The 23,386-nt window shown below is 37.4% G+C and overlaps 1 protein-coding gene across 4 annotated transcripts in view; it reads right to left on the bottom strand.

Annotated features, from left to right (window-relative positions):
* Positions 1 to 10,178: 10,178 nt before the first annotated feature.
* LOC306638685 (piwi-like protein 4) overlaps positions 10,179 to 23,386 on the bottom strand; it is a 98,377-nt gene continuing 85,169 nt past the window's right edge. For all 4 annotated transcript variants that reach the window (XM_079101948.1, XM_079101945.1, XM_079101946.1 and 1 more), the window contains 5 exons: positions 14,793 to 14,860; positions 13,299 to 13,452; positions 11,585 to 11,710; positions 11,347 to 11,494; positions 10,179 to 10,660 (listed from right to left, as the gene is read on the bottom strand). In XM_079101948.1, coding sequence (XP_078958074.1) covers positions 10,544 to 10,660; positions 11,347 to 11,494; positions 11,585 to 11,710; positions 13,299 to 13,452; positions 14,793 to 14,860 — 613 coding nt within the window. In that variant the 3' untranslated portion in view covers positions 10,179 to 10,543. The remainder of the gene's footprint in view (positions 10,661 to 11,346; positions 11,495 to 11,584; positions 11,711 to 13,298; positions 13,453 to 14,792; positions 14,861 to 23,386) is intronic.

Below are 23,386 nucleotides of genomic sequence, written 5' to 3'. Positions count from 1 at the left end.
CCTAGAAATGGATGAGAAAAAGCTGCTCTGAGCAAGTACAGAAAGAAAAAAAAAAAAAAAAAAAAAAAGACACGGTAATCAAAAGCCCCAAAGGAGGAGGGAGTGTTCCAGCACAGACTGTACAACTCATGTACTGGTAAGAACAGAGTGAGACTTACAAAAGACAGTTCTGGGCAGGGCCAGGGATTTAACCTCAGCCATGCTGCTTAAGAGCTCTTGCCAACTCTCACTTGTGAGGAACGGGTGTCAGAATCCTTTGTAGGTCTGAGAGAAATGCTTTATGTAAGTATATAATTGATGTGTAAGGGATGTGGCCTTTATCCCAGTGTGTGGGTACATTATGAGCAAATCCTTCTGTGGTCTTCATAGAGTTCAAAGCTAAATGATCAACTCCAATAATGACATATTTGTGCAAATTTGTAAACCTAGACCAAGTGGTCTCTCCTGATGGTCACAGTCAAGATTCCCATGTTGCGATTGGGCCAAACGAGGGCCAAACCAGCCCCATGCCCTTAATGATTTTGGTTCCACTGAGGCTTATTTACTTCTGTTGTTCTACATGTTACAGAGGATTCTTGACCTGGCTGGTATAAGAATCCCACAAGGTTATGGTCCCCTTGGTGATGATTTCCAAAGCCTGGTCATCTCTACATCATGATGCCAACACATATGAGGTTCTCAAAACATGCTCATCACATGAAAAATAAAATGACATAATTTCTGTACTATGTAATCATAATCTACAGTCTGTCCCTGGGATGCTCCGAGAATTGCACTGTCCAATATGATTGCCGTTGCCCATATGCAGCTTTTTAAATTTAAAATAATTCAAATTAAATAAAATAAGAATTCACTTCCATTATCACCACCGCCACATGATAGTGCTTAATAAGCACATGTGGCTAATAATTCCAAATGGAGCTTTCCCACCATCGCAGGGAGCTCTACTGATGGCACTGCTCTGAATCGAGGAGGCTTTGCCAGTATCCTCCCAGAACCTATATCAGGAACATATAACACTGTCCTCGGCAACCATTTACTGATCTAGTAAAAAATACACTCCCAGTAAATCTCAGCCTCGTCTTCACTCTTGCAAGGATGCCTTCCCTGAGTTCTACCCTATACTCCTGAGTCCCACATAAAACTCAGACATCAGATTCTACTTCATATTGAAATGCTCATCTTGCCAATGTCCTGCTACCTGTCAACAAAGCCCTTGAGAGCCGGGTCAGGTTCTGATAAACCTCTGTACCTCCAGCATCTGGCTCACAGGTTGACAGAATGGATCATCTCTGTCATGTCTGTTGAACTAAATCAACTAGGGAGAATAAAGAGTAGTTTGGAGCAATATCTCTATTATCTATCAAATCAATGATAGGGTTATGTGAATGCTCTGTCTGTGTCTTGGTAGGAGGGCTGGACTCCTATGGAGACATGATTCACATAAAACACAAGCAAGTTCCTTATTTTTAAACTTATATCTAGTTCCTCAAGGCATCTTAGTTTGGGGGAATGTTTTCATAATTTGGGGCCTTTTTCCTCTCAACTCCTTACATCTCTAATACTTTAATACTTGCTTTGTGTGTGTGTATGTGTGTGTGTAGCTTTTTATAATTAAAAAATGCTGAGAAATCTATATGAAACAATTTAATACCTTTATATTAAGAGGGGTCTTGACAGGAAATACATGGCAAAAGAAAGAGCAAGGAAAACCACAAGAGATAAGTGATGTACCCCAAGGGCTGAGGATAAGCTTAGTATATGGGGGAGGGAGGCACCCCTAACAGGAACCCACATTTCTGTAGGGAGGGAGATGGGGGAATAAACAGCAACCTGCTTCCTCCTCTCCCTTTCATCTGTATCCCCAGAGACTGACAGAGAATAACTTGCATAATCTTCAATCTGGAATCCACAAACAATAATGTTTTATAATTTCTTTGTTCATTTTAAAAATAAATACAACTTTATAAACAGTTAGAAACTGCCTTTGCTAGCCTCTTCATTCCATTTCCCCTTGTCAGAGATAACCAATTTTGTAAATTTGGTGTATACTTTTTCTATGTTTTTAAAAATGTATATATATATACAAATACACATGTATACACACACACACACACACAAACAAGCACTGGGTTCCATTGTTTTGGTTTTTAAGATCTTTTTATATGTCTTCCATGCTGTGCATATAAATATGTGACTTGATTTCTTTCACTTGATAGTGTGTTTTGAAGGTGTATGCATGTTAATGCATATTGATATGTTTTGTTCATCTTAAAAGCTTAATAGTATCCCACCTTGTCCATCCATTCTGCTGATGGACATTTACATTTTAACTAATATTCACTATTCTGGGTTGCAGTGAACAACTTTGAGTCCTGGATTGTAGGATTTCAGCCTTCTCAGTTTTACTAGACATTGCCAAATGACTCTCCAGAATGGCTGTACTAATTTATATTCTCACAAGTAACATGAGAGTTTCTGTTTCTCCATATTCTTACCAACTCTCAGTATTTCAGATTTTAGTTTCTGACAACATAATGGGTATGAAAGAGTTTTCCATTGTTGTTTGAATTGACATTTTCCTGATCGAAAGTAAGCATCCTTTTTAGATATTTATTGGCCATTTGGATTTCCTCTTCTGTGAACTTCCTGTCTATATCCTTTTAGCCTACATCTTTATTGAATTCTCTTTTCCTTTTTTCTTCTTTTGGTACTGGGAATTGAACTCAGGGGCACTTTACCACTGAGTTACATCCCCAGCCCTATTTTGTATTTATTTAGAGATAGGGTCTCACTGAGTTGCTTAGCACCTCACCATTGCTAAGGCTAGCTTTGAACTCACAATCCTCCTGTCTCAGCCTCCTGAGTTGCTGGGATTACAGGTGTGCACCATGCCCAGCTTCTTTTCTTTTTTGATTAGTAAGTCTTCATATAACTGGAGAGTGACTCTGTGTAAAATACATAAACAGTTGAATCAAGAGTCTTACAGGGGCCTGGTGTTATGGCTCAGTGTTGGAGCACTTGCCTGGTACATGTGAAGCACTGAGTTTGATCTTCAGCACCACATAAAAATACCTAAATAAATAAGATAAAGGTAATGTGTCCATCTACAACTATAAAAAAATTTTTTTTTGAAGAGTCTTACAGGTCAAACATCCTGAAGGGAAAGAAAAAAGCCAACCAAAGACAGAGTGGTATTTGCCCACATCATTTAAGGAATTTTTCCCCCAAATACTGAAGATTATCAGGCAAAAATTCAAAGGGAACCCACCTCATTAAGTCTCCACATTTTCACAAATGACCCCTGAGCAGCAAAATTACCCTGGTTAAGAATCCCTGCTTTAAACTTTCTCAGGGTAGCAAGCACATTTTCTTTTATCTCTGAATTCCTGGTGTCCAAGACCTGCCTGGCCTTGTGAACCAAAGGGAACTCAGCTTGGGGGGGGGATGAGGGAAGGTCTTGCATAAGAGAAGCTATCTTATTTGGATCTGGAAAAGTAACAAGGAATCATCTAGTCAGCACTTTCTGATAGAACTTTCTGTGATGATAGAAATGTTCCATGACTGTACACTGCAAGACATTTGGTAGCCACTACCAAATGTGGCTTTGGAGTACATAAAATGTGGATCAAGGAACTGAATTCTTAAATGACATTTAATTCTAATTATCTTGAGTTTAAACTTCAATGACCACATGTGGGTAGAGGCTACCACATTGGGTGGCACAGTTCTAAGCCCAGGACAGCTTGGCCCAGTGTAAGCACTATTCACCAAATGCTGGTTGGAGATCATAAACTATCAAGGTAAGTAAGAAACATATTTATATTTACAGCTTCTCTGGGCATTACCCAAGCCTAAAACAACATATTTGGGAATAAATTGAATATTACTATGTTTCACTCTACAGAGATGATAGAAGAGACCGATCCCATTCATTGTAAAGCAATAAGGGCTACAATACTGAGGAGTTTGGAGACAGTGTTTAAATTCTTGGAATCACCCAATTTATTTGAAAGCAAACTTTCCATGTATCTATATTTTCCAAAATTTATACGAATAGCATATATTGAGAGCCTGTCATGTACCATCAGCCAATGAGTTCACAAAAAAAAAACAACAACAACAACAAAAAAAAACACAAAACAGCCAGAGGCACAGTGTAGACAACTAGCTATAATACACTGTGAGGAGAGCCACTGTGGGATTCTGGATGGGCACACAGGGTACAAAGAAAGCAGATCCTAAGTGCCTGAAATGGGGAGAAAGTGTGACAGCAGAACTGACGTTGAGCTGGGTCATAGAGTTTGAGAATTAGCTGGGTCAGTTTTCTAAACTCTTCCAAATTACCGTCACAACACAACAAAACAAAACAAAAAACCAAAAAACCCAGAGGTTTGTCAAAAATTAAATTCTCAAGCTCTTTCCCTGAAAGTTCCTAACAGAGCTTGCTCATCCTTGTTTTAGTAGATGCATTTATTTTTCTGTCTTGCTGAAGGACATTCTTTAGTAGTTCTTTCAATGTGAAATGTCTATAAGCAGTAAGCTTTCTTGTTATAGTCAAATTTTTAAATTTATCTCTCACACTTGAAAGATCACTTGGCTTCACCAAGAGTTTAGTTTCATTATTCTTTTTTCTAAGGACTTAAAAATATTATTCCATTTTCTCTCATCTATTCAACATAATATAAGTCTACAGTCAGTGTAATTGCTTCTTTATAGGCAGTGCACAAGTCTGCATTTCTTCCCTGGAGTCTTAGAATTTTCCCTTTATTTTTGATGATCTGCATTTTTAATACAAGTATTAGGCATGAAACCTCCTTATTTTACTTTTTCTTTCATTCTACAAATGTATGTTTCAACATTTTAACACTGATAGAAATTGTCTCTTAAAACTGCCTCCATCTTCCACCTAATTCTCTGTATTTCTTTTTTCTGGAACTTCTACAAAATTTGTAGTGGGGTATCTAATTTTACACTCTATATTTGTGTCTTTGAACTTCATTCTAAGTTACTTCCTGAAGTCTGTCTTTCAATTTACATTTTCTGTTCAACTGTTCTTAGTCTACTACTTAACAAAACTATTGAGATTTTTATTTCATTGATCCTGCTATTGATTTCTACTTGATTTTTTTTTTAAATCTACAAATTCCTTTCCACAACTATTTGGAAAAACAGCTTAGAACTGTATAGTAAAATATAATATAGGTGGATTTACAGTTAAAATTAAGACAACAAAAATAATCTCTAGATGGGGAAACATTTTTAAGGTTTTAAATTCCAGCTTTGTTTTCATAATCTTAAGAAAATAGTGATAATTTGAATATATAAGCTTTAAATGTGTGTAGCATAAAATGCAACATAAACAAAATTTGAAAGCACATTATAAACTATGCATATATGATGGCAAAGGGTTACTATCTTGAAAATATAAAGGACTCCATAAGTTGATGATAAAAACACAAATAATAACAAATGGCTAATAAACACTTTCAAATTATTTTTCTTTCCTAGTAATAAAAATACAAATAAAAACATAAAAAAATAACATCTACTATACTAGCAAAGCTTTTTTCTTTTCATGGAAATAAACAAAGCTTGCTCCAGGGCCAGTGGTGAAGTATAATGAGACATTTTGTTAAAAAAAAAAAAAAAAAGGGTAGCAGTATATACCAACCACCTTAAAAGTATTATAACTTTTTGATTTAGTAATTTCACTTTTAGGAATCTAGCCCAAGGAACCAATCCCAAATACTTAAGAAGAAAAACTTCTGCCATGTTTTTATAGCAAAAAAAAAATTAAGAACAGCCCAGAGATACAATAAAAAGGGGAAAAAGTAATTTGTTACACCTGTACAGTAAAATATCATTCAGTCATTAAAATTATGCTTACAAAAATTGTGTGATTAAGTAGGACAATACTCAAGCCATAATCGTGGGTGAAAATGAAGTATACGAAACTGTGTATGTGTGTGCAGGCACACACACTCTATAGAGAGAGGGAGAGAGATTATAGATACAGACATCTAGTACATGTATATCTCAGCTTTGCATTGCAGTGACCAAAAATACCTGAAAGAACAACTTGGAGGACAGAAAATGTATTTTGGTTCACAGTTCCACAGGTTTAGCACCCATGGTCCACCAAGTCCATTGGTCTGGACCCAAGATGAGGCAGCTTATCCTGGTGGAGGGGAGGGATGGAGGAAAGCTGCTCCTTTAGTGGCAGCCAGGAAGCAGAGAGACAGGGGAAGGAGCTGCAGGGAAGATGAACCCCTCCAGGGTACATCCCCAGTGACCTTTCTCCTCCAGCAACACCCCACCTGCTTACCTGTTACCACCCAGCCAGTCCACTCCACTTAGAATGGACTGATAAGGTTACCACTCTCAGAATCTAATCATTTCACCTGCAAACATTTCTGATAAACACATGAGCTTTAGGGAACACCTCATACCCAAACTGTAACAGTACAACTAGAGGACTGGAAGAAAAGTTATCTATCAAAGTGTTGACTAGGTATACTTGGTAGTAGCTGTATTGGTGAATTCATTCTACCTCTATATACTTTTTTGTACTTTCAAATATTCCATGATGTATATCTATTATTTTTATAATTTTTAAAAAACCTTCAATAAATTGGAAGTATCTTGACTCAGTTCTCTTTGTCCTCTCCCTACTCAAAATGAGTCCCTTTACCCATCTTTCCAGTAGGGGCTGTTGGTTTCTTCCTGGCCAGTGTGGGGATTGGGTCAAATGAAGTGTGAATCTGAGCAACAAAATTCAACACATTTGAAAACTCCTCTCAGAGTAGTTTACATTTCATGTTCGAGATCTTGAAATCTGTTAGAAAGGTTTAAGAGCAAATTTCCCATAGGAAACTGCTAACTCAAAACTCAACATTTGAAAGGTTATAATATCTCAAGGTAAATATTTTTTTTTTTTTAATTTCATGTTTTGGTTGATGGGAGATTTTAAGGTTAAAATAGACTCATTTTAAATAAAAACTAAAGATTGATTTAATGGTGATAGTAATTGTGTCGGTTTGGTTCCCCAAAGCAGCAGAAGCCACAACAGAATGGGGGAAATTTTTTTTTTTTTTTTTTTTTTTCTGTGCTGGGGATTGAACACAGGGCCTTGTGCATGTGAAGCAAGCACTCTACCAAGTGAGCTATATCCCCAGTCCCAGAAGCCACAACAGAATTAGATTTTCAAGAGATTCACTGGGAAAAACTCCTGTGCAGGATATAGACTAAAGGAAGCAGGATTAAATAAGGAGAGCCCAGCCTTCAGACCTCAATGCCAATCTGATATAGAAGGAGAGAGGGAGGGAAAGAGAATTGATAGTAAGAGCCTGAAACTACAGTCCAGCACTGAGAAAGTCTTGGCGAAGTCAGAGGAGATCCTGGCAAAGACCGCCTGAGAGTAGCTCACACTGGGCAGAAATGGCGTCAATCTGTTTCCTTTGCTGTGCTCAGGGGCTAAGAGCAGCCTGGAAAGAGTATGGTCTCCACATCGCCCTGCAGTGGATCTCAACGGTGTAACATTTAAAGGGTGTCAGACAACCCCACTCCTTGAGAAGTTTCTTTTAAAGGAAGATGTGACTGGTTCACCAGCATGGCAGCCATAGAAAGTATGTAAATTATGCTTTCCTCGACAGTCTTCTCCCCACCCCCAAAATAAAAGCAAAACCAAAAATTTTTCTTCAAAAACTTAGTAGAGAACATGTTAAGCTCCTTAAACAGAACTGCAGAATTCAGAATCTAGCACAGTGCCCGACATATAATGTGCACACATTTGTATTTGACTAAATTATGTCATTTTTTTCTTCTCCTCAAGTATAATACTTGTTGAAAACCATATACTTTGGGTTTGACGATCTAGTCCTTATAACAACTCTACAGTGTGTCCCTATTCTCATTCCAATGTGGAAAGGGTGAGAAGGTGAGGAGAAGCAAAGGAGCCTAAGAACTCAGGAGAGGAACCAGGGAGGGTGTTATACCAGGGGCCAGGGAAGAATATCTCAGATGGGAGAATGATCACTAAGGTCCAATGTCAAGATGAGTAAGGCAAGGACTGAGAGTGACCATCAGATCTAGCAAAGCAGAGTGGCAACTCTACAGTGTGCCTCCTCTCCTCTCTGTCCTAGTAACCTTAAAAAGAAAAACTAGTAAATGTAGGTGATAGGAGGCAATCACTTGAGAGCTGAAATGGATCTTAGATATTATCTAGCCTCACAGTCTTCAACTCTAGTTGAACATCAGAACCATCCGGAAAACTTTAAAAGCATTCAGATGATCAGGCTTCATCCCAGATCAACTAAATCACTCTTTCTGGGGTGGGGCCCAAGCATCTAATTTTTTAGAAAACTTTTTAAAGTGTTCCAAAGCTGAGCGCCACTGGTCTAGTCCAACCCCTGCTCATATTACAGACTGGGTAACTGAGTCCCAGAGAGGGCAAGTTGTTGCATTCAACAGTAAATGCTTTGGAACCTGAGAGCAAATGAAAATTTCTTAGCCCCATGTTATCCTCTGGGAGTGTACTTGAAGTTGACTTATTTTTCTACCATTTGTTGCATCATACAGCAAAGGTGAAAGACTTTGTTCATAGGACGGTCCTAGTGTGACCCCTAGTGGTATAAAGTGGTAAAAACGCATTACCTTGAGCAATACTCCATGGGTTAGAGAGGGGAACTCTGCAGACCTTTGTATTGCCCAATCGATATGCTGCATGTAGGTTTATAAAAGTCTGCTTCTAGGCAGTGGGGCCCAACATCACCCCTATACTTTGAAGGAAAAAAAACATCATGAGCACAAAAGCAAAAACCACCACCAGGGATGGGTGCAGTGCCTTGCCTCCAAAAACTTGCTACATAAATGCCAGTTTCAGCATCTAAGACACTCCCTTATATAAGAACTCTGGAAGAAACTTCTAAAATCTTATAGAACTTTTTATTAAGGCAATAGAGTCTTGTGGTTGATCTCAAGGTTTTTACTGTCAAACGAACATGAGGACAAATTCTGGATCCACAATTTATTAGTCTCATAAGCTTTGATGACTTTTTTTTTGTGATATCTTTACTTTTATCATCTGTGAAATGGTCATTATAGCCTATTTCTTATAGTTGTAGTGAATATTAAATACGTATGTGCTTGGCACTGTGCCTGGAACCTGTTAAGCCCCTCCAGCCTTATGCCCCACAAAGGTTGTCATTACTACCAGTTAACTCTCAATCTAGGAAAGAATGTTTGCATGCAATATGATATGATCTCTGTGCTTGTGCTGCTCCAGGGATCAACCCCTACGGGGATCACCTGCTTCTTGTCCCTTGACCTGTCATCTCTCTCCTGCCCCTCCCTGCAGCTTTCCACATAACCTTTCCTTGGTAAGCAGAATTTGCAACTCTCATCTTCCCTTCATCAAAATATCTTTTGCATGTAGCCATATTCTCATTCCAATGTGGAAAGGGTGAGAAGGTGAGGAGAAGCAAAGGCATCTGAGAACTCAGGACAGGAACCAGGGAGGGTGTTATACCTGGAGCTGGGGAAGAGTATGAGGGAATGACCACTGAGATCCACTGTCATGTTGAATAATGCAAGGACTGAGAGTGACCATCAGATCTAGCAAAGCAGAGGCCATTAGTGATCTTGACCAAGGCAATTTTGATACAGCAGTGAAATTCTAATAAGTGACATTCTAATTGGAGTAAGGAATTGGATATATCAAGCACAGACTATTCTCTATTCTTTTAAGATGGTTTTCTGTAAAGATAGCTGGAGAGAAAATGGTTTCTTTTTTGAGATTGGAGAAATAAATTTATAATGCCAATGGAGAAGTGTTAGTGAGGAAAAGTGTTAGTGATGGTGGAGAAAGGAAAGGACAGAATTGCCCGCTTTCTCTGATTAGAAGCAAGATCATCACTGAGGATGCCAGTAAGTGAAATACCATCCCATCAAAAGAGCAAGTGGTTAAGTTCAGTTTCGTAAGTACAACTCAAAGCTGACACAACTGTGGTCTAGCAGACAAGAGTCTTTGCTAAAAATACTAAATAATGAGGTTCACATGTAATGACAACTTAAGATTCAAATAACAAATGCATGTGTGATGCTCTAAACTTTATTTATTTTCTAATAATTATTTAAACCACTCTACAAAATGCTCTACAACATTATTTAAGAAAATCTCAAAAAAAAAAAAAAAGAAAATCTCTATGAACTTTGGAAGGGGATTAGATTCCACTTATCTATCATCAAAGTACCATGCAAAACATATTTTCTGAAAAGCTGTTTAACTTTGTGGGATTCTTTTAGGAGATTCTTTTAGTTCCACAGACCACAATGAGAACCTACTCCAGCATATAACTTTTTAAACGTTAAATAACACACATTTATTTTTAACTGTTTTAGATTAAGATGTTTTATGGGTTTTCCCAGAAGTAACTGAGCTTAATTCCTTTCCTTAGCCACAGTCTCCAGTTTTTGGCAGATCGTACGAAGTATACCAACTACTTCTTGGATTCTTCATTTAGTGACGCCAAGGCTGGTGTCATCACAGGTAGAAGAGATAATTGGCTAACTCCAAGTTTGGTTCCTTATGAATGCTTTGGGCTACCAGAAAGGTCAGCTTGTGTGCGTACTGACATGGTGCTGGGATACCGATTAAGCCCTGGGGAAGGAAAAAGAAGTGATAATAATTAAGAGGATAATTTGCTCTTCAATGTGATTTTTTTTTTTCTTTCTGAGTTTTTCCACCTACCGGTTACATAGACAAAAGAAATGTGTCTCTGGGTAAACAATAATCACACTCAACCCACAATAGGCAGCCTCACTCACTCAGAACTGAAGTTCCCTGGCAAGTGGGGGGTAAAGGCTTCACAGTGCTGGGTGCTAGGAGCTGGGAGACACTGCACTCAGGTCTGGTCGTATTCTAAGGAGCTCACAGCAAATCTTGGCATTGGACTTTGAGAGCAGCTCTTGGACTAATGCTCAGGACACAGGACAGACACAGGCCTGTTGGCACTTGCCCACCAGGGACATATGTGCTGGCTTCAACTTCCTCATCTACAAGATGGAATTAAGAAAGCCCTGATTTCCTCCTAAGCTCACCTAAGATGATGCATATAATAAAGTCCTCTCATGTATTGTATGCACTGATCTATTACAATAGTTATTGCTATTTTGTTTCTGTGGCATACTGGGTTCCTCCCACTGTGAACTTAAGGAGTTATACATTCATCTCATCTTGTGAAAAGTCAGATTATTTTGCCTAGGAATATACAGGGGAACTGGGGTACAATACCCAGGTGGGCATCTTGAGTATCACATTTACATCAGTAAGCAGCTTCCACTCACCTGCCAATTATAGTACAGATGGCACAGTTTGAAAGTTAGTCTCTGCATGTGGTCAGGTTTCAAGCAATTGTCATCATAGATGACATTGTAATAGGTGGGACAGACAGTTCCCCGACAGGCAGTCTGGCTGATCAAATAAAAGTCATACCTGAAGAGAAATGAAGTCACATGGGGTAAGGCCAAACCTAAACAAAATGCAGCAAATGCTGATTAAAAGTTGATTTCTAGTAGCACTCACCACTTTGGACGCGTTGCTTCTGCATCCACGACAGTACCCAAGGGAGGATTCTGGACAGTATGGTTCATTTCTGTGAAGAATCGTGGCATGCACTTCTTCCGGACCACAATCACCGACAGTCTACAGCTTGGAAGAACAGGAAAAAAATAAGGCGAGAACTGAAACTAATCCATGCAGCTTTATAGTTTGGTTTTTTGTTGTAATTAAAATCTTTTAAATTGAAATAAAAATTTTATTACTAGATAAACACCTCAAAACAGAAAGAAAAACCACCTACAATCCCTTCCTTAGAGAGACATACAATTTTTAAGTTAGGGATTGTCCTTCTAGGTTGCAAAAGTGCATCATGCCAAGTCATCTGTCTCATTTATACCACTTAAGGAAATGGGAGGAATGATTCACAGAACAATGAACTTTAACTGCATTTTGAGAGGAGATGTTCCAGAATTACCAAGGAGACAAGATTTTTTTTTTCCCATTAGCGAGAACCACCTTATTCTCAACTTCACTCTTTCAAATTTATTCGCGTAGCAAAGGAAGAATCACTTAGTTTGCTTCTCAAATCAACTCTTCTGAATTCTGCAAAACTCACTAGGTGGATGGATGGACAGATCAAATTTATGTTCTGGTCAAATGCTGAACGGCCAAGTGTTAACATCAAAGCCAAAACCAAATATTCATCATTATGGAAGGAACTTTGGGATGTAAGGCTCACTTGGAAGTTTACTTTAAGCATTTTATTATTTTTAAAAATTATGATGAGTGTTTTCAATATCAGACCTTGGGAAAGTTGATACTATAGAGGAAGAAAAGCAACTCCTCACCATCAGCTGCTGAATTTACCCCTGCTTCTCTTGGTTACCTGTGGTCAGTGGGAAGAGAGATTTGACTCTTTAAGAGTTTGAATGCTGCTGCAAGTGACACTGCCACCAAGCTATGAGGCTCTCCATCCTCTCTAATAGTAACTGGCTGAAGTCAAGACTCAGCTCCTTTGTGACTTGAGGCCAAGAAGCTCTGCTTGATGGAGATGATGGTGAAATCATATGGAGTTCTGTGTGCATCTTGGAAATAAGATGCCTTCCAAATATTCTAAGGTGCCAACTTGAGACTACTACCCTCCCTCATTTTCCATTTCTAATATTTTTCTTGAGTTGCCACTTCACATAATCACTGAAGGAAATTTTGTACTGAAACACCAAATCCAGCAATGCAACACGGAGCAAGGTGCTTCATGTCCAAGATGGTCTGATTTCAACCTGTGGCTCAGTTTCCATGATACTCACACCCCTCTCAGTAACTTAACTACACATTAGTGCCTGCAATTCAGAGGTGTCAGCTCTGTGCGTTGATCTGGGCCTCAAATTTAAAACCAAGACTTAAAATTTTTTCTATGGTATATTAATATGTGCAAAGTACTTTCACTGGCCAGCAGTCCTGCAGGCTTCCTGCTGAGTCCATGTCAGCTACTCTAAAGGATACCTGCTTTCTTCCTGGTGATCCACCCAGGACCCCAAAGCTTACACCACCTGGCCATGTACATTAGACCACACAGACTACCCTCTAACCAAGGGAAGATTCACCCAGCCACACTGCCATGATGCAGAAACACAGCAGAACATAAAAATTCAAGTTAGGTTTGTATACCTCATGTCAAATACCTGCAGCTGAATGTGCTATTAATGGGAGTGTTAAAGAAAGAACAACCATTTAATACCTGGTATTTGAGCTGGATTCTGTCACACTGCTTAGCAGCTGCGGGACTTCATATTCAACAACGGTTTTCAACTGACCATCCCCTACGCCATCACGATACACAATCACGCGTGCTGGCAAGCTGTGGTTCAGCTTGTACCACTTGTTGAGTGCTCCTGCAGAATTTGGTGTTAGTAAGAAAAGAATGACACGTTCAGTGTCAACACATACATTTACACGTATTTCACTGTTTAAATAACTTGGCTCTTTCAGACCATGGTAAAATAGGGTCATATCTAATTTGGGTTGCATTTGCAATAATGTAAAGATGAATAACTTTAGAGGCATTCCTTCATCTCTATTATCTGAAATATCTTAATGGTGTCTATGGCATAATACATTCTTAAACTTAACATACCTCTTTAATCAAATTTTAATATTTGTACAAATCAAAATTCAATTCATAATAGACACATAAAGCCAAATTAATACTAATTTAGTTTATTCAAGTCTTTAAATCCTCTCAGTAGAAACAGGCTAGATGAGTTTATATGATTTTCTTTCCTAATGAGAAGAAACACGAAAACATAAGGACTTGGCCATTCCTCTAAAAACAGCTCTTTGACTAACTCACCGAATTCACTTTCAGTTCTCACTGATGATAGGAATTCTGAAAACATTTCCACCCACGCTAACTAGAAACTGCCTTAGAACAGAAATCAAAGTAACTCCCACACAAAAGAAACTTTTAATAACAACTGCTAAAAGAAATGTTCCAGTGTGGAAAAAATAACTGGATGCCATGACTTCTTTTCATGTATATGCTGCATAATTTGTTTTAGAAGAGTTTACTGTCTAGGAAATTCATTTTATTGTGACAGAACATAATCATATATCTAAAACCATTACCAATGTGGATCGTCAAATTTACCTTTTTAGAAAAAAAAATTATAACCTCCCCAAAATTTACCAATTGAAAAACTGAAGAATGGATCAAAGATTGCACATGTCCCACACATGCTGTGGGACAGCAGAACCAGACCTGGGCCATGGCTGGTGAGGAAATGAAAACCCTGGATTTGTCTTTCCATTGCATCCCACTATGAAGAGAGCATCTTGTCTCATTTGTCATCTCCCACTTCTTCTCCAGCTATGCCACACTTTATCTGTTAGCATCCCTATCCCAGGCCCAAAGGCTCTCCAGGGTAGGTTTCCTTTGGTCTTCAAACTGCTTACCAGGACCTCCAGTAGCTGCAAACTTTCCTCCCTCTCAGCTTGTTTGTCACACACACACACACACACACACACACACACACACACAAATGTAAAAGCCTCACAGTCTGTCTGCCCATGTGAGTCAGCACACAGCTTTGGGAAACTCTGATTCTGTGATAACTAACAGGTTTAGGGAGTTTGCATCCACCTATATGCTCTGCTATAAATATGTGGAAGGAATATACTTTGGATCTGAGGGAAGAGTTCTTGAAGCCCACCCACAGTGTTATCTTTTTAGTACCGGTCATGAAGACTTTTAAGCAATCTGCAATATCTGTTGTTTTCTGAAGGATGCAGCGTGAAAACCACCTACAAGTGAGCAAGAGACAAAAGTAAAGCTTATTTCAAAATTTTGCTCTAAACATGCCTTAATATTAAATTAAGAAATAGATACTCTGAGTAAAAAAAAAATCAATGTTCATAATTTTATATATGCTATGTGATCACAATTATATTAACAAGAACCTCTCCCCAGAATAGATTTATTATTAAGTGAAACTAAAGCACAGTGTTAACATTATGGTTCAAATCCTAGTATACTCACCAGCTATGTGGCTTTGCTATGTGAACCTAAACCTCATTTTCCTTATCTGTGACAAGGAGATTTACAAGGCAGTAAAATAGTTACACTTCATAGGTTTGTAGTAAAATGTCCACTAGACAATACAATATAGCATAGTACTTGGCATATATTAAGTACTAATAGAGATTACTATATTATTATTATTATTAAATGTATTAGTTTATAAATAGTTCTTCTGCATCCCAAATATTCAAAGATTTCTCAAAGAGAAACTTCCATTTCTATACATGATCCATTTGGACTTAACATCTTAACATAATTAATTTGTCTAGATATCAGAAGTTCAAGAACGTCATTAATTAAAACAATTGGAAAATGAAGGTCCTGATTTAGGAAGTATGTACCCAATTATAATTCTCTAAATGTATATGATAATACTAACACAATTAGGAATCTGCTAACAAACTGGAGGCCCTGAATGATGTCAGCAAGATGGCAAAATAGGAGATTTCTAACCTTATTGCCTTACCCCCACCACTGCACATACAAATAGAAACAAGAATTGTAAAAACTACTCATGTATGACAGTACCTCTGTGCAAGTCCTGAAGATCAGCTGACAAATTCCAGCACACTGTCATAGTAAAAAATCCAGGAACAGATTCAAAGGAAGAACAGATTCACTTTAGTTATATAAACTCTTCCTGAAGGTGGCACAACTTAGTGCCAAGAGAGATCCATAGGCCTATAATTTCTCCCACAGAAGAATGTGAACACCTAAAGAGTGAACATCTTGGCCCCCTAGCCTTGTAGGATGCTGCCCAAAAGGCCCTCTTCTTTCTTCCTTCACCTAGAACACTGAACTGAGAGGGTAAGGCAGACTTCAGACCATACTAACTGCTCCATTAGCTCCATCAGGATGCTCAACCATGAAATGCTTGGGATACCCTGCTGTACCCTATCCTCAACTGGCCTAGAAGCACCCCAAATGCTCCATACATCTTCTACTTCTACTCCAAGGATGGCCCCTTGAGCACACCCTAACAGACAGTAAGAATAAGTGTCTGGAGTCTACAGAATTGGGAGAAGGTACAATAAAGGCTGACAACTTCCCAGCTAGCTGGGCTCTATCTACAGGATTGGAAGAGGATACACATAAATATAAAAATTTCTGGGCACCATCCATGGAAGGCAATTGGGAAACTCTCAGTATCTTGTCTGGCTTTCTAGGATTGAGAGAAGGTGCAATCTTAAGAACTTCCCTAAGAAGGAACAAGAGGTGCAGGACAGGCACATCTACGGAAAAGATCTAAGAAGTCCTCACCATCACTGGTCACTCCTGAGTGAAGCCATTTCTCTCAAAGCCTGTCAATAAAGTCCAGGGTAGATGACTAATTCTTCAAATGTGAAGACAGCAATGTAAGACTTCAAGGAAGATGAAAAATCAAGAAAACATGACACACTGAAGGATTACAATATTTCAACAACCAACTCCAAAGAAATGATATAAGAACTACCTGACAAGAAATGCAAAATAGTAGTTTGAAGGGAGCTTAGTGAGCTACAAGAGAACATAGGTCTCTTGATATCAGAAAAATAATACATGAACAAAAAATACTAACTTCAAAAAGAGAAAAATTATCAAAAAGAAAAAAAGTGCTATTCCAGAACTGAATAATCTAATGAATGAAATGAAGAGTGCAAAAAGAGCAGAATTGCTTCAGTAGAAGGGTCTTTTCTCAGAGGAAGAAAAATAAATTTTAAAAATGAAAAAAGATTCATGGAAAAAAAACTTTGAAAAGAAATGAAGAAGGCTTATGGAAATTATAGGAAACCATCAATGAGGCTAATATTCACAGTATGGGAGTTCAAAAAGAGAACAGTGAAGTGACAGTTTATTTAAGGGGATAATGACTGAAAACTTCCAGACCTGGAGAGAAATAGGGACACGCTGCCACATGAAGGTCAAAAGTCCTCAAATAAGCTCAACCCAAAGAATACATTGCCAAGACACATTACAATCAAACTGTCAAAAATCAAAGAGAATTTGAAAGTGAAAAAACGGGCTAAGCACATAAAAGGGAATCCCTATAGCAGACTCCTCAGGAGAAACTTCACAGGGCAAGAGAGACAGGGATGATACTCTCAAAAGTTCTAGGCAGGGGTAACCTTGAAAATATTTGCCCAGCAAAGCTATTCTTCAAAAATAAAAACTTTCCAGACAAACAAAAGCTGAAGGAGTTCATGACCACTAGAAATAAAAAAAATTCCTCAAACTGAAATGAAAGAATGTTAATTAAGTAATACAAAAACACACATAAGGATAAAACTCAATGGTAAAAGTACATATATAGTCAAATTCAGAGTACTCTAATATAGTTGTATATAAATCACTTATAACTCAAGAATAAGGTTAACGGACAAAAAATAGCTATAGCTACAATAATATTAATGAATATACAACATAAAAATGTAAATTGTGATTTTAAACTAAAAATGTAGAGAGAGGAGTAAAATGTTTTCATATGTTATAGAAATTGAGTTGCTACCATGCGCATGGACTCAGCAAAAAAGCTGAAGTATCCATCCTCATTTCCGATAGTGTGGACTTCAAGCCAAGGTTAGTCAGAAGGGATAAAGAAGGTCATTTCATACTGCTTAAGGAAAGCATAAATCAGCAAGATATAACAATCATAAACATCTATGCCCCAAACAGTGGCTCATCCATGTATGTCAAACAAATCCTTCTCAATTTCAGAAACCAAATAGACCATAACACAATAATACTAGGTGATTTTAACACGCCTCTCTCACCACTGGACAGATCTTCCAGACAAAAATTGAACAAAGAAACCATAGATCTCAATAACACAATCAATAATTTAGACTTAACGGACATTTATAGAATATACCATCCAACCAAGAGCGAATACACTTTCTTCTCAGCAGCACATGGATCCTTCTCTAAAATAGACCATATATTATGCCACAAAGCTAATGTTAGCAAATACAAGAAGATAGAGACACTAGCATGTATTCTATCAGATCATAATGGATTGAAGTTAGAAATAAATGAAAGAGTAAAACACAGAAACTATTCCAACATCTGGAGATTAAACAATATGCTATTATATGATGAATGGATAACAGAAGATATTAGGAAGGAAATTAAAAAATTCTTAGAGGTAAATGAGAACAAAGAAACATCATATCAAAATCTCTGGGACACTATGAAAGCAGTACTTAGAGGGAAATTTATTTCATGGAGCACATTTAATAAAAGAAGTAAAACTCAACAAATAAACGACCTAACACTACAGCTCAAAGCCCTAGAAAAAGAAGAACAGACCAGCACCAAAAGTAGTAGAAGACAGGAAATAGTTAAACTCAGAGCTGAAATCAATGAAATTGAAACAAAAGAAACAATACAAAAAATTGACAAAATAAATAGTTGGTTCTTCGAAAAAATCAACAAAATTGATAAACCTTTAGCCACACTAACAAAGAGAAGACGAGAGAAAACCCAAATCACTAAAATTCGGAATGAACAAGGAAATATCACAACAGACAGGATGGAAATACAAAACATAATTAGAAGCTATTTTGAAAATCTATACTCCAACAAAATAGAAAATTTCGAAGACATCAACAGGTTTCTAGAGACATATGAATTGCCTAAACTGAACGAGGAGGACATAAACAATTTAAATAGACCAATTTCAAGTACGGAAATAGAAGAAGTCATCAAAAGCCTACCAACAAAGAAAAGTCCAGGACCAGATGGGTTCTCAGCCGAGTTCTACAAAACCTTTAAAGAAGAGCTCATTCCAATACTTCTCAAAGTATTCCATAAAGTAGAAGAGGAGGGAACCCTCCCAAACTCATTCTATGAAGCCAATATCACACTGATACCTAAACCAGACAGAGACTCATCAAGGAAAGAAAATTTCAGACCAATATCCTTAATGAACATCAACGCAAAAATTCTCAACAAAATTTTAGCAAATCGCATACAAAAACATATTAAAAAGATAGTGCACCATGATCAAGTGGGCTTCATCCCACGTATGCAAGGTTGGTTCAACATCAGGAAATCAATAAACGTAATTCACCATATCAATAGACTTAAAGTCAAGAATCACATGATTATTTCAATAGATGCAGAAAAAGCATTTGATAAAATACAGCACCCCTTCATGCTCAAAACACTAGAAAAAATAGGGATAGTGGGAACATTCCTTAACATTGTAAAGGCCATTTATGCTAAGCCCATGGCTAATATCATTCTAAATGGTGAGAAACTAAAAGCATTCCCCCTAAAAACTGGAACAAGGCAGGGATGCCCTCTTTCACCACTTCTATTCAACATCGTTCTTGAGACTCTGGCCAGAGCAATTAGACAAACCAAAGAAATTAAAGGGATACGAATAGGAAAAGAAGAACTCAAACTATCCCTGTTCGCTGATGACATGATTATATATTTACAGGAACCTGGAAATTCCACCAGAAAACTCTTAGAACTCATAAGTGAATTCAGTAAAGTAGCAGGTTACAAGATCAATGCCCATAAATCCAACGCATTTTTATACATAAGTGATGAATCTTTGGAAAGAGAAATTAGGAAAACTACCCCATTCACTATAGCCTCGAAAAAAATAAAATACTTGGGAATCAATCTCACAAAAGAGGTGAAAGACCTCTACAATGAGAACTATACAACACTAAAGAAAGAAATTAAAGAACACCTTAGAAGATGGAAAGATTTTCCATGTTCTTGGATAGGAAGAATTAATATTGTCAAAATGGCCATACTACCTAAAGTGCTATACAAATTCAATGCAATTCCAATTAAAATCCCAATGACGTACCTTACAGAAATAGAGCAAGCAATCATGAAATTCATCTGGAAGAATAAGAAACCAAGAATAACTAAAGCAATCCTTAGCAGGAAGAGTGAAACAGGGGGTATTGCAATACCAGATCTTCAACTCTACTACAAAGCAATAGTAACAAAAACGGCATGGTATTGGTACCAAAATAGAAAGGTAGATCAATGGTACAGAATAGAGGACACAGACACAAACCCAAATAAATACAATTTTCTCATACTAGACAAAGGTGCCAAAAATATGCAATGGAGAAAAGACAGCCTCTTCAACAAATGGTGCTGGGAGAATTGGAAATCCATATGCAACAGAATGAAACTAAACCCATATCTCTCACCATGCACGAAACTAAACTCAAAATGGATTAAGGACCTCGGAATCAGACCAGAGACCCTGCAGATTATAGAAGAAAAAGTAGGTCCAAATCTTCACCTTGTTGGTCTAGGATCAGACTTCCTTAACAGGACTCCCATAGCACAAGAAATAAAAGCTAGAATCAACCACTGGGATAGATTCAAACTAAAAAGCTTTCTCTCAGCAAAGGAAACTATCAGCAATTCGAAGAAAGAGCCTACAGAGTGGGAGAATATCTTTGCCAATCATACTTCAGATAGAGCACTAATCTCCAGAATCTATAAAGAACTCAAAAAACTCTACACGAAGAATACAAATAACCCAATCAACAAATGGGCTAAGGAAATGAATAGACACTTCACAGAAGAAGATCTACAAGCAATCAACAAACATATGGAAAAATGTTCAACATCTCTAGTAATAAGAGAAATGCAAATCAAAACTACCCTAAGATTCCATCTCACCCCAATTAGAATGGCGATTATCAAGAATACGAGCAACAACAGGTATTGGCGAGGATGTGGGGAGAAAGGTACACTCATACATTGCTGGTGGGGCTGCAAATTAGTGCAGCCACTCTGGAAAGCAGTGTGGAGATTCCTTAGAAAACTCGGAATGGACCCTCCATTTGACCCAGCTATCCCACTCCTTGGCCTATACCCAAAGGACTTAAAATCAGCATACTACAGAGATACAGCCACATCAATGTTCATAGCTGCTCAATTCACAATAGCCAGACTATGGAACCAACCTAGATGCCCTTCAATTGATGAGTGGATAAAGAAACTGTGGTATATATATACAATGGAATATTACTCAGCCATAAAGAATGATAAAATTATGGCATTTGCAGGCAAATGGATGAAATTGGAGAATATCATGCTAAGTGAGATAAGCCAATCTCAAAAAGCCAAAGGACGAATGATATCGCTAATAAGTGGAGGATGACACATAATGGGGGGGAGGGAAGGGTTAGTGTTAGGGTTAGAGTTAGTGTTAGGGAGGGGGGCAAGTATGGAGGAAGGAAGGACTGTATAGAGGGTAAAGAGGGGTGAGAGGGGTGGGGGGAAGGGAAAAAATAACAGAATGAATCAAACAACATTGCTCTGTAAATTTATGATTACACAAATGGTATGCCTTTGTGCCATGTACAAACAGAGAAACAACATGTATCCCATTTGTTTACAATTAAAAAAAAAAACTGAAAAAAAAAAGAAATTGAGTTGCTATCAGCTTTAAAAATTGTAAAATATTTTATGTAAACCTCACAGTAACCGCAAATCAAAACCCTATTAGCCACAAAAAAGAAAAAGGACTTAAAACATATCAAACCACAAAGGAAGACATAAAGAGAGGAATGAAGAAACAAAGGATCAACAAAACAACAAACAAAGAACAAAATGGTAATAATATATCCCCATTGATCAATAATTATTTTAAACGTAAACTGATTTTAAATTCTCCAACCAAAAGAGAATGACTCAATGAACAAGAGAGCAAGGCGAGCTATACTTACATCAGAGAAAATGGACTTTTGTCAAAAAACTCACAACACACAAAGTATAATTATATAATAATAGTCCAATTTATCAAAAGGACAAACCAATTGTAAATATATATGCACCCAACACCAGAGCACCTAAATATATAAAGCAAATGTAAATAGATCTGAGGGGGTAAATAGACAGCAACATGAAAATAAAGAGGAATTCAATACCCACATTTTCATCAGATGGAAAAAATCAATAACACCAACATTGGAGCCAGGTGCGGTGGCACACACCTGTAATCCCAGCAGCATGGGAGACTGAGGCAGGAGAATCACAAGTTCAAAGCCAACCTCAGCAATTTATCAAGGCCTAAAGCAACTTGGTGAGACCCTGTCTCAAAATAAAAAATAAAAAGGGCAGGGGATGTATGGCTTAGTGGTTAAGCACCACTGGGTTCAATCCCTGGTACCAAAATAAATAAATAAATAACATTGGAGTAGAATTAGATTTTAGAACAAATGGATCTAACAGACACACAACATATTCCATACAGAGCATTGGAATAAACATTCTTCTCAAGAACTCATGAAACATTCTTCAAGACAAATCATAACAAGTTTTAACAAACTTAAGAGGGCTGAAATCATATCAAGCATCTTTTCTGGCCACAGTAGTATGAAACTAGAAGTCAATAAGAAAACTGAAAAATCACAAATATGTGGAAATTAAACAGCACATTCCTGAACAACGAATATGTCAAAAAACAAAAAAGGAAATCGAAATATATCTTGAGATAACATACCAAAATTGATGTGATGCAGAAAAAGGTGTTCCAAGAGGAAACTGTGTAGGGATGAGTGACTGCCTGAGGAAAAAAGAAAGTCTGCAAACAATTTTAACTGTGTACCTCAAGGAAGTGGGAAAATGAACAAGGCCAAAGCTAGTGAAAGGAAGGACATGATAAAGATGGTAATAGAAATAAATGAAATGGAAACCAGAAAAACAATAAAAATAATGAACAAAATGGCTGGGGTTTTAAAAAGGTAAACTGACAAACCTTTATCTAGACTAGCAAAAAAGAAAAAAGACTCAGATAAATGAATCAGAGACATTACAATTAATATCACACAAACTCAAAGGATTATACACATTACTATGAACAATTATATGGTGACAAATTGGGTAATTTATAAGAAATGAATAAATTCCTGGACACATTCAACCTACCAAGATTGAATTATAAAGAAATAGAAAATGTGACCTTACCAATAAGAGAAAGGAAACTGAAGCCAAAATAATAATTAAAAATCCCTCAGCAAAGAAGAGTCACAAACCTGATGCCTTCACTGGTGAATTCTATAAAACATTTAAGGAAGAATTAGTATCAATCCTTCTCAAATGCTTCAAAATGTATGAAGAAAAGGGAACACTTCTAAACTTATGAGGCCAACATTACCTGATATCAAAGCCAGACAAGAATTTTTTTCAAGGGTACTGGGGACTGAGAGGCACTCAAACACTAAGCCACATCCCCCACCCTATTCTGTATTTTATTTTATTTAAAGACAGGGTCTCACTGAGTT

The sequence above is a fragment of the Sciurus vulgaris genome (assembly GCF_902686455.1).
Source record: "Sciurus vulgaris genome assembly, chromosome: 11".
Taxonomy (NCBI): domain Eukaryota; kingdom Metazoa; phylum Chordata; class Mammalia; order Rodentia; family Sciuridae; genus Sciurus; species Sciurus vulgaris.
The sequence above is the reverse complement of the archived record's forward strand: the minus strand, read 5'-3'. Positions and strand labels throughout refer to the sequence as shown.